Source organism: Lolium rigidum, chromosome 3, assembly GCF_022539505.1.
Source record: "Lolium rigidum isolate FL_2022 chromosome 3, APGP_CSIRO_Lrig_0.1, whole genome shotgun sequence".
NCBI lineage: Eukaryota > Viridiplantae > Streptophyta > Magnoliopsida > Poales > Poaceae > Lolium > Lolium rigidum.
In genome coordinates, this window is record NC_061510.1 from 343,772 (window position 1) to 360,602 (window position 16,831).

The 16,831-nt window shown below is 40.4% G+C and overlaps 1 protein-coding gene across 1 annotated transcript; it reads left to right on the plus strand.

Annotated features, from left to right (window-relative positions):
* Positions 1–3,718: 3,718 nt before the first annotated feature.
* LOC124702869 lies at positions 3,719–10,192 on the plus strand. The gene is made up of 2 exons (XM_047235041.1): positions 3,719–3,733; positions 9,872–10,192. Exons 1-2 carry the CDS (start codon positions 3,719–3,721, stop codon positions 10,190–10,192), a joined length of 336 nt encoding a protein of 111 aa, XP_047090997.1.
* Positions 10,193–16,831: the final 6,639 nt, after the last annotated feature.

The window sequence follows — 16,831 nt, forward strand, 5'->3', positions numbered from 1 at the left end:
CTCATTTTTGGAAAAAGGAAATTTATTTTCTCTTTGTTTTGAAATTTGGGGTGTTACAATTACTGCCTTCACAAGTCTTTTAGTCTCCTCTCCTTATTTACTGCATTTCTCCCCCGCTTGCCTGCTATTCTTCTCCCCCACTTTTTGGCTGCCATTTGGTTCTGATTGATGCTACAGGATCTCAGCTTTCCCCAAATTTTCTTAGCTCTGGATTTCATCACGTATTGTGTTTGTTCGACGGTGTATATGTCTGAGAAATCGTGTATGCGTGTGGTTTTGGTTCTCTAATTTGGTGGTTCATCTATTCATTTTTGTGTGGAGCAAGCCTGCTACTTATGTTGTTTTTCCATGTCTATTCCATGTTATCTTCACTGGGTTGTACTCTCTTCTCGCAGGTCACCACAACATATGTCTGATCTTCAACCATAAACTGCAGCATCAAGAACTTCCTGCGCCAGGATGACTGCTGTAATTTCCTCTGAACTTCGGAAGCAGTGGATTGATGAATATATATATGATGTATGGAGCAACGACCAGAACTTGGCTAATATCTTCATGTTTATGCATTGGCGTGCTCTCACACTCTGAGCTATTTCTGATGGCCTATGTTTCTATACAGATATTTCATCTGCAGTCCCCTTTCAATTACTAGCAAAGATTATTTATTGATTTTCAAAGGCTTCATTTGATACTACTTTACAATATTTTTTGTTCATGTACATGTTGTTAGCGCATTAGGCATGGATCGAAATTGTCCAATTCTTCAGAAATATGCGTTATACCAGACCAATATAGATCATTCCCTATCTCATTTGTTTGACAATGGTTCTACTCTCCTTGATTCTATCTCAGCAGGAATCTCATTGGTTGTGAAAAGAAGTTACTACAAAGATTATTTATGTGGCCAGCCAGTATATGTTGTTGGCCTCCAAATGGTGCTTGATTTCTTTGTTCAAGCCCTTGGGCGTTGGAATGCATATTCAGCGCTATGAGTTTCAGCCAATGTGTACTCTTTGAGGCTTTCCTTTTGAGATCCGCTTTATTTATCCTAGAACCAGTTTCCTACAACCATTGTATGGAGTATAAATATGGTTATTTGTAGTATTTCTTCAAATTAATATTTGTTGAGCAGGGGATCTGCTCTATTATTTGGTACTCTGTAATGGAAAGTTTGCCTTAAAATGTATCTCATTCCAAGTCTTTCTCGAGAATGTCTATTCTACTCGGTCGGCATAACTAATTGTGTTTTATTGAGTATCAACCAATGGTGTTTGTGATATCCGCTTCTCTACCAGCCTATTACATAAGTTCTATCTTTGACAATGTAACATAAAGTTGCCAAACCAACCATAACTTCTGTTAAGCATATATGTTTTCGCAGCAACGCGCGGGGTATCATCTAGTATGGTTAAATGTGGTATAACTTTGATGCTTTTATCTTTGATAATATTTACTTCTAGTCTTTCTATGAAATTCAAAGGTGCCTGGGCATTTATGTTTTGCTGTAAAAATACGGGCAAACGAGATACCACTTTATCATATCTCTTTATGAACATTGCAATCCTGCTGATAGATATGATTCATGATGCTTGCTATTAGTTTGTTGGTATCTTTTTCATGATTGACATAACTATTAGATGACATTATTTGCATCAATATTATTATGAATTACCTAATTACTCGTCCATGTCATGAGAATATTTATATCATATGAACAAATGTGTTCGTGAAAGTTCTTTTATCGCACTCAGTTGTTAACTGAACTAGCACATTGGCCCTCGCAAATGCAAGTGCAACATCTTAAGCGTGAATTTCGTATGAAATATTTTGTCTCACGATGAAAATAGAAAATATTTTTAATTTTTTGATATTAGACCATCTAAACAGTGAGAGTTTCTGTATAAACTTGTCTATAATTTATTCCTCTCATTTGTTTAAGATATAGAGCTATGAGCGTGCTAGCTAGTGAAATGCATCATCAATTTAAAAAATGGTGATGATTAACTTGTCGTGCATCTCAGCATAACATATTCCCCCCATCCTAGTTTTCTTCATGAGCAGCCGGACAAAACCTAAAATGTCGGACGATATTTCATCAGAAAATGTAAACAATAAATACTTTTCTTTCTTGATATTAGACCATCTAAACAGCGTGAGTCTTATATAACCAACATCAAATATTTTATCTCATGATGAAAATAGAAAATATTTTTATTTTCTTGATATTAGACCATCTAAACAGTGAGAGTTTCTGTATAACCTTGTGTAGAATTTATTCCTCTCATTTGTTCAGTCGGTTTAAGATATAGAGCTATGATCATGCTAGCTAGTGAAATGCGTCCATAAATTTAAAATATGGTGATGATTAACTTCTCAGCATAACATATTCCCCTCATCCTAGTTTTCTTCATGAGCAGCCGGACAAAACCTAAAATGTCGGACGGAGGCAAGGGGAAGTTCGGGAGCATGCAGCTGCCCTCATCCCAGTTTTCTTCATGAGCAGCCGAACAAAACCTAAAATGTCTGACAGAGGCAAGGGGAAGTCCGGGGAGCATGCAGCTGCTGTCTAAATTGCCCCGTACATGATAGCATCTAGCTGCTCCCTCTGATTCATAATAAATATCGAAGTTTTAGTTTATTTTAAACTAAAAACTTGACACTTATTATGAATCGGATGGAATAGTTTTTTTTGCTAATTCTACCATGTTCTATTTAGGCCATATATCATACATTTTTCAAGTTCAGAAAAAAAGGTAGTGCACTTTTTTTTACAATAGCTAGCGTACGAACACATTTGTAGATCCCATCAATTAAAAAAGTAGCGATGATTACCTTGAGGGACGTCTCAACATAACCTATTCCTCTCATCCTAGTTTTGTTCGAGCATCCAGATAAAACGTAAAATGTCGGACAACTGCAAGGGGAAGTTTAGGAGTGGTGTGTATGCTGTCCGAATAGCCCTCTACGTGATATCATGTAGCTACTCATTCCGACCCATAATAGATGTGGGAGTTTTAGTTCATTTTAACCTAAAACTCCGATACTTATTATCGAACGGAGTAGTTTTTGTTAATTCTACCATGTTTTTTTCAAAGCCATCTATCGTACATTTTTCAAGTCCAAAAAATAAGTAGTGTTCCTTTTACAAAAATAGATAGCGCACATACATATTTGCGACCACTTTTGAAAATGTACCACGTTTAATTCTTGCTAGGGCCTAGCGTACACCTTTTGGTCAACCTTAGCTAGCCAGCAAGCACACGTAATATTTGTTTCTTTGGTTGAACGGGACTTGGCTATTCCTAGGGAGAGTCCTGTTAAAAGAAACTACGCCTCTATCCAGCCAACACATAATTTTATCATTTATATAAACGGACCCGGATACTACTATGGAAAGAGATACATGTATATAAAATATATGCATGGCACGATGCTTATCGTGTTGGACTCAATGTGTGTACTAATTAATTGGAACACATCATACATATTTGTTACGTAAATATTACGGTTGTCAGTGAAAATTCTAGCCACAAATTTAAGATTTAACTATCAGAAATAATTATGATGATGTGGATTAACATATTTTTTTTATTTAAAACATCCGTATTTTGCTTTTAGTATATAGAGGTCCGGAATCTGCAGCAATACGTATCTTCTCTCTCTCTATCCTTATTCTCAAATCTCAAACTCAAATGTGGTGGAGTAAATCTCCTTATGTATGGAACGGGAGCATGTTTTTTAAGGATAGAGACTGTTTTGTTTGCGGCCGGTTCGGTACATTTTTTTATGGAGGCTAATTCGGTGGGGTCTGGTTGGTCTGGTTTGTAACGTGTTGGTGGGTTACTAACATGATAGATTTGGTTTGTCCAAAATATTATGTGTCTATACTGTTACGAAAAACTTTAAATCCTAGCCATATATTTTAGATCTAACCACTAAAATAATTAGGATGATGTGGACTAATGTGGTGTCTCTATTTTAGACTTCCGTATTATGCTTTTAGTATATAATAGATTGCTTGAGGACAAGCAATAAGTTAAGCTTGGGGGGAGTTGATACGTCCAAAACGTATCCACTTTCCCGAACACTTTTGCTATTGTTTTGCCTCTAATTTGTGTACTTTGGATACAATTAATACGGATTAACGTTGTTTTCAGCAGAATTGCCCTGGTGTCTTATTTGTGTGCAGAAAATCAACTTTCGGGAAAATCCCCGGAAATAATTGCAATGGACCTATTTTCACAGAAGACTTACGGAGCCAGAAGACGAGACGGAGGGGGGCCACGAGGCGCGCACACCATGTGGCGGCGCGGTGGGCCCCTGGGCCGCGCCGCCCTATGGTGACGCCGCCTCGGCCAGCCCCCGACGCTCCCCTCTGGACTACTTAAAGCCCTTGACCTAAAAACGCACGGGGGTTCGACCAATTTGCCAGAAGACATCCAGAACTCCGCCGCCATCGCGAAACTCAATCTCGGGATCAGAAACTCCGTTCTGGCACCCTGCCGGGACGGGGAATTGGAGGAGACCATCGCCATCATCACCACCGACGCCTCTCCATCGACCATCCATGCTTTCCCCATCCATGTGTGAGTAAATCCCCCGTTGTAGGCTGAAGGGGATGGTAGGGATTGGATGGGATTGTTCATGTAATAGCATAAGATTGTTAGGGCATAGTGCCTAGTATCCGTAGTTGGTACTTTTATGATATTGTTGTAACTTGTTATGCTTAATGCTTGTCACTAGGGCCCGAGTGCCATGATTTCAGATTTGAACATGTTATTGATTCATGATGATATTCATTGTTTTATGATCTTACCTGCAAGTTGTATACACATATTGCTGTCCGGAACCCGAGGCCCCAAAGTGACATAAATTGGGACAACCGGAGGGGAAGGCTGTGATATGAGGATCACATGTGTTCACGGAGTGTTAATGCTTTGCTCCGGTACTCTATTAAAAGGAGTACCTTAATTACCAGTAGTTTCCCTAGAGGCCCGGCTGCCACCGGCTTGTAGGACAATAGATGTTGTGCAAGTTTCTCATTGCGAGCACATACGACTATATACGGAACACATGCCTATGGTTATTTAGTACTTGGATACTGTTTTATTATTATTTGCAAATGCCTTGCCTTGATTATTACATGAGTTCTCTTATCCATGCAGCGCCGTTCATCCATCCCTATGCCTACAATATTTTAATCCTGCTGTTTACTACAATCACTACTGCTGTCTTATTTACACTGCTGCTCATATTTCACTACTGCTATTGCTATAAAACTGTTGCTACTGATAAACTATTGCGAGCAAGTCTGTTTCCAGGTGCAGCTGAATTGACAACTCCGCTGTTAAGGCTTACAAATATTTTTTGGCTCCCCTTGTGTCGAATCAATAAATTGGGTTTTACTTCCCTCGAAGACTGTTGCGATCCCCTATACTTGTGGGTCATCAGCCCTCTTGATAGTACGGTCACTATCCTATGAAACGGTCTCCCAACTAAATCATGAGACCGGTAAGAAATAATCCCTTTCAAGAGAAAACCTTAACCTTTGTGCATTCCACTTGAGCTCGATGATGACGGTCTTGACTGCAACAAGATGGAACGTCTTTCTTGATTGTGCTTGCTTGATGAAGTCTTGCGAATTGCTCCCCAATACTCCACTATGGGAGATCTTCTTTTTCGGCGCATCTTCACATATCCATGATCACCATATGAATGGCAAGTTTCAAGCATATGATCACTTCAAGTTGGCTCATCTTGAACTTGCACTTCATTTCTTCATTTTTCATCATGTTGATGTCTTGAAGTTAACTTTGAGGGCTCACTTCATCTTCATCTTCAAGACATACTTGACACTTGATACTCTTCATCAATTTCTTCATATTGCAATCTTGAAGTCAACATATGATTCAAGCATTGCCTATGGACAACTCCTATAAATATAACTTAATGTAAACATTAGTTTGGGATTGTCATCAATTACCAAAACCATACATGTGCGCTCCATGCACTTTCAAATATACCAAAGGGTACTAACTAGCGGATGTCATCTTTCCAAGATGGTCGATATTTGTGAAAACAATTGTGAGCCTCTAGATCAGAAGAAGTGCCACTTTTCTTCACGGCTGGGGAGTAAGGATGTGGAGCGGACATTTAGTGTGCTACAGGCTTGATTTTCTATTTTCGGGTATCCTGCTCTTACTTGGTCAAGAGTAGATGTGAGAGGTGATGGATGCTTGCGAGATCTTGCACAACATGATAATCGAGAGTGAGCGCAAGAATCCAACTATTGATGACCACCGTATGATAACCAAAGTTCTCTTCTTGAGCTTGATCATCAGGTGCGTGCCGATTTTCCTGATTTTCTCACCATGCATGCGCAAATCCGTGACACATGCACCCATGTGCAACTACAAAATGATCTTTCAAATGATTTTAAAAAAATTGTATGAATTATTTATTTATTTCAATTTTTCTTATTGTAAAACTATTTTGTGTGTGTTAAACTATTTATTCAAGTGTTTTAAACTTTAGTAGCTTACTTAGAAACATGGTTAAAAAATAAAAATAAATTGAAAAAGTGCAGAGTTGGCCGGTTCAGGGACGGCGCTGGACAGAGACACCCTCCAAAAACGGCAACCTACGCCGATGGCCCTAATCAATCTGTATACCGAACGTCCTCTAAGGAATGCCCCCAATTCGAAGTAGGTTAATCTTTGTCTATTTTACTATGCTATTATTAAGGGGGAATGTTTTTGTCTTACATGCATGAGCATAGGTGCATCGACCGCCGTCTAATTTTGCTTTGAGATTCGGATACAACTAGAAGAGAGGAATGAATCTTTCCATCTACCAAGACGGTCTCGAAAAATAAATCGACGATCCATAACACACTTACACTAAGCGCGTGTACAAAATTCACTCTCATTATTAAGCTTGGTACGGTACGTTTGAACCTTAGTTTTCTTTGTGCGGATTAAAAAATGAGCTTTAAATCACGTGTGTATGAGATTCTTAAAACATTCAGACAACCAACAATAAAGTACCCCCTCCTATCTAAAGTAGGTTGTATATTTTTTTTTGAAAAGGGGCAATCGAAACGATGCATACGACCTTTATTAATAAAGCGAAGTTCAGCAGTAGTATAGCAGTCTTACATCACATAAAAGGTAAGGTTGAGACAAGTATCAACCATTTAAACATGAAAAATCATCTTAAACATCTCGGAGTCTACTAGTGTGCCACCACCCAGTAGCCTGGAAAAAGAAGTCCTGAGTAACCGTTAGCAGACGATTGCACCCAGTAGCAATATTCTCCCGCTACTATGAATATAAAGTTTGATCAAAGTTTTTTCTAAAATTTAATCATATATATAGACAAAATTATGAATATATACAATGCAAAATTACTATTTTTTAAATTGTCATAACATTTATTTCATATGCATTTCGTGTAGTAGATCTTCGTATTAATATCTATATACTTGATCAAAGTTTAACTTTTATGAAAAATTACGTGTAACATAATATAGACATGAGGGAGTAAGAAGTTAACAAAAGCGCTCGAATATGCGTATCATCTTATTGTGATTAGTAGGGAGCAAGCCAGTTAGTACAACACTCGTACTAACACGATGCCTTTTGGTGATAACCGGTGCAGCCGCTAACCAACATATTGGGTAACGCACGTGACGATCTTTACACTGGTGGAAAAAACAGTTCATTTGGCTGCCTAAAACCAGTTGGGAAAAAAGCAGTCAACAGCGTGTGTCTGCCCCATCATTTGCAGCCAAAGTTCGTTAGTGAATGTTGCATCAGTTTAAACCAAAAGTTGCACCAATAAAGTGGGCCTGCACTGCCCAACCAGAAACTGAACTTTGCCTCTGTTTATAAGTTGGTGGTCCTAGCCAAACCACCAGTAGCGAAGGATAAAAATAATCTAAGGTAAGATGGGGATATTCACTTTGGCTCATAGGAGCATTTGCTCCCACTATGTGAATCTACATTTCAAAGTGTCAAAAAATTCTAAAGTAAAATTTTTCATGTACATCTACACATTTTATGTTCGTGCACAAGTTTTCAAAAGAAACTAAAAAAAATTGTGGCTCCTGTAAAAAAGACAAGTTTTGATGCTATAACATGACCACGTACAGGATATTTTTTTGTCTTTTTTGTACACGCCACATAAAATATTGATTCTCCATGAAAACTTGTGCACTAACAAAGAATGTCACGATGTACACCAAAAAAATTATGTCGAATTTTTTTGACATTTTTAAAATTGTTTTTTAATTATTTTGTATAATGGGAGCATTTGCTCCTATGAGCCAAAACGTCACCTCCGGTAAGATGAGCTTTTATAAAATAAATAATGCGAAGATTAAAATAATCCTCCGATATATTTGATTCTAACATAATCATTTAGAACAACAAACATAAAAACATATTTAATTATAAGTAGAACCTATAAAGTTTTACATTCTTTTGAAAGTCTTCCGTAATTCTACAGATCAAGACTTCTGAATATCTCTCGCTCGATGTGTAATTCCGTCTTGATGATCTTTATCGTCGAATATTCATTTTTTCAATTGTTGTCGTCGGCACTGAGAAAAGAAACGCCAACTCAATGAAATGATAACATCGTCGAAAGAAACATGCATGATGTGCCTTTCAAATATCATGAAATTTTTAATGTCTCAAATTCTCCGCCTGTGACTAATGAATAGCTCAAGGTTATCTTGTATATAGTAAGATCAATGATAAATTTATGTAAGACTAGAAATTTCATTCACACTGAACCTGAGTCTATACTTTCGGTTCCTAGTTCATGTTTTCAGTTTGAAGTTGGTTTTGCGCACTATTCACTAAAACAAGCTCAACAAGCAATTGTACAGTGCAAGACTTACAAATTTAATTTTGAAGTATAACAATCTAAAAAGCATATTGGAATTTTATGAACATGTGAAAGCCATTGTCAAAACTATATATTAGCAGTGATGTGTTAGAACAAATTAAACTTTCCATTTTAGACAAAAGTAAACATAATCGTAGAAGATCGAGTCACACCAATAAACACTAGGCCATGTGAACCCACGGCTTTTACGAATAGTCATCATACTGATGCACTTCTTAATGCACCGATTCCTGATGTTGGAGATGTTGACGCTGAAAACTCTGCAGGACCAACACAGGTTCAGTATCATAAATCTAGTTGGGACCACCTGCCATATATTGGATTTTTTTTTTTGTAGAAAGGCATATACTGGATTTTTGTCACTCTTTTTTTTACACAGGATTTTTTTTTTGTTACTCAATGTCTCCTCTTATCGTGGCGAGGAAGATCGCTTAGCGTCGCCGGTGTACAGAGAAATACAGGTCGATCCTACCGCGACCTCGAGCATTATGTGAAGGCCACACGTACCGGCTCCTTGGCCGTGGCCAGAAGCTGCTGAAGCGTCACCATTGTTATGGTTTTCAGTCTGCATTCATGACCAAGTTATCATGAAATATAAATAGTGATCGTTCAAGTGTCAGGGTTCGTTTGGAATGATTGAGTTTCTTTCAAGTTCCAGTTACAGCCATCTCTTTGTCCCAACTGTCCCGCAACAACCAATGCTAGTCTGCTTTCCTTTCTAATTATTCGTTGTCTCACCACAAATTTAGAGCAACACTTGGAGAGGCCATCAAACAAAGACAGGTACCGTATAACCAACCAAATCCAAATGTGGTACTGAGAACTGGCCAGTACCAAAGTATAGCCACATCACCGTTTATAAAATGCTGCTCCGAGCTCCCGAAGCTCTACTCCAGTCGTAAGACATTGCGAAACACAAATACGTACCGATCCAGAGTGACACAGAATGGGCAGGAAGGCGTGCATCTCTCTTCTGATGCTCCTCGGCGTCGCGCTTGCGCTCGTCGACCCTGCCACCGCCGACATGAAGGCGGCATATAGTATCGACGCGGCCGTGCGGGAGCTGATGTCGCCCCCACCGTCGTCATCGTCGTCGAAGCTGGAGGACGGCGTTGCCCTGGAGTTCACCGCTGATATGGAGGTGCACCGCCGCGTCCTCGCCAGCATCAGCCCGGGGTCCCTCAACCGCAACAGGCAGGCCTGCCTCGGGTCGTGCCCGGCGCGCGGAGGGTCGTACACCAACCGGGGATGCCAGAGCAGGTTCCGGTGCCGTGGCTGAATGGAGTAACACCAACCGGTGCTCTGGCCGGCGCCAACCTCTTGTACGCGCGTTCCATGGTCGTTTATTTTCATTTGTCAGTGCAGTAACGTCGTTGCTAGTCTTGCTGGGACTCTTGTCTTCGGATCGGCCTCACCACAGTAAATGTTGTTTTCCTTTCTGTGAAACCACATGGTCTTGTCTTTGTTTTTTCTTAACGTTGGGATGTGCGCATGTTATGCAGAGGCCACGTATTCGAAGTTGAGGGTCACTAAAATTACTACTTTAATACGAAGTAAGAAAACTCAGCCGGTCAAAGTATTCAATAATCAGCTGAAGGCGACAGCGAAGGCTTAGACTAGCTACAATGGAAGTATCATAAGTAGTATCATACATACAATGTTGACAGAAAACTGATGTGGCTCACCAATTAATGAGGTGATAGATGAGAGTGGTATCATAATATGATACCGTATCATAACACGTAAAACTAAAAAACTTAATGACAAACACATTATGTACACAAATTTGCATTGAGATTTTACAAAATATTAAATATGATAAAACTATGATATTATCTTATGATACTATGCATTGTAGAGGTACTATCATACACTAGTATCATACTTCCTATTGTGACTAGTCTTGCAAAACTACTACCTCCACTTCAAGGTATAAGGCGCCTCGTTTTACGTGTTTTTTATTTGATCAAGAATTACTTCAAATAGATAAAAAGTATTTGTATGAAATTAATATCATTAAAAAGTTTTTTAATACAAAACTATGGATACGAATTACATATAATATAATTAAGATTTTGTTGCTCAATTTTTATGATCAAAATTTGCCTTAAAATGCGCGTGCGCTTTATTTCTTGAAGGTAATAGAGTGCTACAATTTTGGTACTGTCTAACCATCATGTAGCTGATTTTCCAGTTAGCCACAAGTCAGCTTTTGCGTTCCATATATTCATTTGCTCGTGTTTCCCCCCATCCCACTTGAATCTTCATTCCGATCAGTTTAACAGACAAAAAACGTGTTCAGTCTGGTAATTTCCTGTTTTTTCAATCGGACTTGAACTAAAGGCTTCCGAATATTTCAGCTTTTTTTAAGCATCTCTAGCACATACTGCATATTAGTTCTCAAACCGAAATTTATAGTTTAGAGACAGGAACGATGTGGTCTTCAACGGCGTGGCCGCTGCGCCGCGGCTTGCCAAACTCTTTCGTGGCACTCTTTTCGTTTTCCTTGATCCTAGTCTTCTCCCGTGGTAGCTAGGAGAGTAGACGTGCGTGGGGAGCTGCTCCCCCTTGTGGGCAGCATCGACTTTGCCTTCTTTGGCTTTCTTCTATGCGATTGATACACTTTTCCATGGTATATCCTCGAAAAAAAAAATTATAGTTTAGACAGAAAAATCTGCTCCGAATATATATGCATAGTGGTTTGACCCGTAAATATTTTTTTTGTAACAAACCCCCAAATAATCCTCTTGTACTCTACACATGCGGTATTTTGACCAAAATGTAAGGTAAACGGCAAAGATTTGGGGTACCAAAACTTTTATCAACGCTCGTCGAAGCTATACTACTCCGCCAAAATTCCACCGCGCGTCCTGTGGTCTGCCAAATCGATGGAGTACTACGACAAAAGCAACTTATTCTGGCCAATATTCCGGTGAAAAACATGGCTAATTCTCCTTATTCTGGCCGATTCTAGCAATGTCTACGTGAGACGGAGTTAGGCGACCAGGGCTCGGGAAAAAGCCATGGAGACCAGAGCTCGGGGAGAAGTCGGGCAGCGGGCTAGCTAGCACGCACACGCGACGCTGCTAGCACGCTGACTAGCACGTAGCAAGCAGCTAGCAAGCTAGCTTGCCCGTGCGGCTAGTACGACGCTAGCACACAACACATCAGTAGTAGGCCGGGTACCCACACGCATGGGCCAGTGGGTCGTAGGGTTAGGGCGTGAACTTGGTCGAAGTGCCTCCTGGTCTGGGTTTGTCGGAGGAAGAAGACGATGGAATAATCTCAGAATATTCTTTTTTAGGGCCGGATATGTTCAGCCGCAAGAAAAAAAATAGCGCGCTATAACAAAATAGCGTGGATCTAAAAATACGCTATTAGCATGCTATAGCGTGCTATTAACGCAAATAGCGCGCTATAGCGCCAAAATAGCGTAGCGTCGGCTCTCTAGATATGCTATAGCGTGCTATTAGCGTTGGAATAGCGCGCTATTTTTTTCCATGTTCAGCCGCGACATTTTTTGCACAGGAAAAACTTGATCCAGTTAAACACATATGCGTCTTGCGGTTTGTCTAGAGATGCTCTTAAATAATGAATCGAAAACTATGCCTTCTGCATATGGCCACATCTGGCAACTTTCGGGCCTTACAAAAAGAACATGAAAGTTGGGCCTTAGATTCACGACGACGAGGAGATCGTCCCGAATGATCACCTAGCCGACAAGGGGGAAGCTATCTGCTGGCCAAAGATCCACCCGTTTGGATGTCGGTCTGATGCCTCGTCCTCGTCTTCCGCCAAGGCCATGGCCACAACCTCCACCATGCCCACGATGGTGCGAGACTGCGTCGTCGCCCTCCCGAAGGTTTGTATCTTATCTTTTCCTTGTTTACCTTATATTTACATCGCAGATCTACTATAAGCACATGTGTTTTTGTTGTCAAGATTGGGTTATATTTGATTTAGATCTATGTTTTAATCATTAGTTAGATTCAATAGTTTCCTTAGTGCAGATTTACTAATGTCTTAGTTAGATCCATTAGTTTGGGTAGTTTAGATGTAGTAATGTCTTAGCGCAGATCCAATATATATTTATTCGATCTTGATTGGGTTATAATGTCGATGATTAAAATGTTAGCGATCTCGCTGACTGTATGAGGCACATACATTTTTTGCTCATTTTTTTAATATTCTAATGTTTAGCCATAGCTAACTCCATATCTCTTCTATACACTTGGTTATAGGGATCTTATTTTAGTAATTCTGCATAAGATAAAGGAAAGAAAATATGTACGACGTCATGTCCGTGTTCGTGATTGCTTTGCCTTAGCGTTCGGACGTATGATTACTAATCATTTGGACTTGAAATCACTGATAATTATTTTCTTGTTAGAATTTTATCATACTTTTTGTTAATTTTTTGCAGGACATGCAATTGCACGGTCGCATCAGCATGGAAAGAACTTTGTTGCAAAACAACTTCACCATGCATATCTTTGCAAGGATAAATGGAGGATTCTCCTATCCTTTCTGGAGACATGACTTGTTTTCAGTCGTGTCTTCGCAAGGATAAGTGGAGAAATCTAGTATCCTCACGAAGATATAGAATTGAAAGGAATTTCCACCTTCCTTTCCTCACAGAGACAAAGACATGTAACCAAGAAATGCTACAGATTCTTTTCTTCTATGTATCTTTCTCTTTTTTATTGTATATATTGCTAATGTTTGCATACAAATGATGTATCAGATGTGTATAATTAAGATTTAGTACTGTATTTGCACGAGTGTTCAACTGGGCATGCACATGCTAGTATCATGGTTCTAAAGCTACAACGATCTCGTTCTAAAATCATTTGTGATGTTTTTATAAAGCACACGATTCACGTAAACATATTATTTCCGATCGCCAGAAACAGGTGCTCACTATGTTACAACCGGTATGCCAAGGGTGGCCTGATACGTTGCAAACGTATCTATAATTTTTGATGCTTCATGCTTGTTTTACACTAATTTGTATATATTTTTCTTACACTTCGTTGCACTTTTATACATTTTCCGGCACTAACCTATTGACAAGATGCCACAGTGTCGGTTCCTCGTTTTCTCGCTGTTTTGTATTTCAGAAAAGTTATACAGAAAATATTCTCGGAATTGAACGAAACAAAAGCCGAAGTTCTTATTTTACCGTAACGAAGACGGAATCCAGAGGAGAGACGAACGGGCACCACAGGGCGTCCACACCTGCCCTTGGTGCGGCCCATGCTCTGGCCGTGCCAAGGGGTGGTGTGGCCCCCCAAGCGTCCACCGACCTTGCCCTTCCACTTATTTATTCACGATCTCTGTAAAAACCTAAATACCTGAGCCTCCATCCACGAAAAGTTCCGTCGCGGCCGCCATAGCCGACCCTAGCTCGGGAGGGTTCTAAAGCTCTTCCTGGCACCCTGCCGGAGAGGGAGATCATCACCGGAGGCCTCTACATCGCCATGCTCCCGTTCGAAGTGATGCGTGAGTAGTTCATCTTTGGACAGCGGGTCCATAGCAGTAGCTAGATGGTTGTCTTCTGCAATTTGTGCCTCATGTTTAGATCTTGTGAGCTGCCTATCATGATCAAGATCATCTTTATGTAATGCTACATGTTGTTTTTGCTGGGATCCGATGAATATTGAATACTATGTTGAGATCGATTATATACTTATCATATGTTATTCATGATATTGCATGCTCTCCGTTGCTAGTAGATGGTTTGGCCAAGTAAATGCTTGTAACTTCAAGAGGGAGTATTTATGCTCGATAGTGGGTTCATGTCTCTAGTTTTCTGGAAGAGTGACAATAACTTCTAAGATTATAGATTTATTGTTGCTACTAGGGAGAACATAACAATATTTTGTCTAAGGATAATTCTATTTTTTTTATTTTACACACATTGCTTAATGGGATAATATGTTGCTTGCAACTTAATACTGGAAGGAGTTCGGACAATAACCGGAAGGTGGATTATTAGTCATAGACGCAGTTGGATTACAGTCTATGTATTATGTTGTCATGTATGGTCTTTATTCTGTCAATTGCCTAGCTGTAATTTGTTCACCCAACATGTCATTTATCATTATGGAGAGACACCTCTAGTTAACTTTGGACCCCGGTCCTTTATTTTACACTGATAAAATCATCTTGTTCTGTTTACTTACTGCAAGTATTGTTCTTTTTAATTCCACCGAAAACAAACATCTCTTACCACACTATACATTTAATCCTTTGTGTTCAGCAAAACCGGTGAGATGGACAACCTCATTGTAAGTTGGGGAAAAGTATTTTGGTTGTGTTGTGTGCAGGTTCCACGTTGTTGCTGATGCCGGTAGTGCGCCCGACCACAAGTCAGCTAGCAACACCTTCAGAAGTCACGTCTTTCTCCTACTGGTCGATTAAACCTTGGTTTCCTACTGAGAGAAAAATGCTACTGTACTCATCATACGTTCCTCTTGGGGTTCCCCGACGGTGTGCTCTCTGCAGTCATCAAGCTCTTTTTCCAGCCGCCGTCATCGCCGAAACCAAGTTTCTGTGTTCTGGCACCCTGTCGGGACGGGAAAGTGCCCCCGGAGCCATCGCCATCGACTCCACCGCGTCCACCGACTCCATCATGGTTTTTGAGTAGTTCCCGCATGGACTATGGGTTCTTGTCTGTAGCTAGCTGGTACTCTCTCCCATGTGCTTCAATACAATGATCTCATGAGCTGCCTTACATGATTGAGATCCATATGATGTAATCGGTGTTGTGTTTGTTGGGATCCGATGGATTGATCATTATGTTCATTATATCTTATAAATTTGTGAAGTATTTGTTGCTGCAATATTGTTATGTTTAATGCTTGTCACTAGTGCACGAGTGGCATGATCTTAGATCTAGGCTCTATAATTGTTGCTTAGATTGTATCTACAAATTGTATGCACATGTCTTTGTCCGAAACCCGAGGCCCCAAAGTGGTCTCGTATTGGGATAACCGGAGGGGGTGGCTTTGATGTGAGGATCATGTTTTCACCAAGTGTTAATGCTTTGCTCCAGTACTCTATTAAAAGGAGTACCTTAATTACCAGTAGTTTCCCTCGAGGCCCCACTGCAAACGGGCTGGTAGGACAAAAGATGTTATGCAAGTTTCTCATTGCGAGCACGTCTGACTATATATGGAAAACATGCCTACAATATTAATAGACTGGATATTTTGTCTTAATGCTAAATTCAATTCCGTCAATTGCCCAGCTGTAATTTGTTCACCCAACACTTGTTATTTAGAGAGTTACCACTAGTGCAGATAGCCGGGAACCCAGGTCCTTTATTTCATCATCATTGCTTTTCAATCAACTGCGCGCTGGGATATTTTCCAGTGTCATTGTGATACGTCTCCGACGTATCGATAATTTCTTATGTTTGATGCCACATTATTGTTGATATCTACATGTTTTATGCACACTTTATGTCATATTCGTGCATTTTCTGGAACTAACCTATTAACAAGATGCCGAAGAGCCGATCTGTCGTTTTCTGCTGTTTTTGGTTTCGAAATCCTAGTAACGAAATATTCTCGAATTGGACGAAATCAACGCCCAGTGGTCCTATTTTGCCACGAAGCTTCCGGAAGACCGAAGAGGAGTCGAAGTGGGGCCACGAGGCGCCGCCACACTAGGGCGGCGCGGCCCGAGGCCCCGGCCGCGCCGACCTAGGGTGTGGGGCCCTCGTGTGGCCCCCGCTTTGCCCTTCCGCCTACTTAAAGCCTCCGTCGCGAAACCCCCAGCACCGAGAGCCACGATACGGAAAACCTTCCGCAGACGCCGCCGCCGCCAATCCCATCTCGGGGGATTCTCGGAGATCTCCTCCGGCACCTCGCCGGAGAGGGGATTCATCTCCCGGAGGACTCTTCACCGCCAT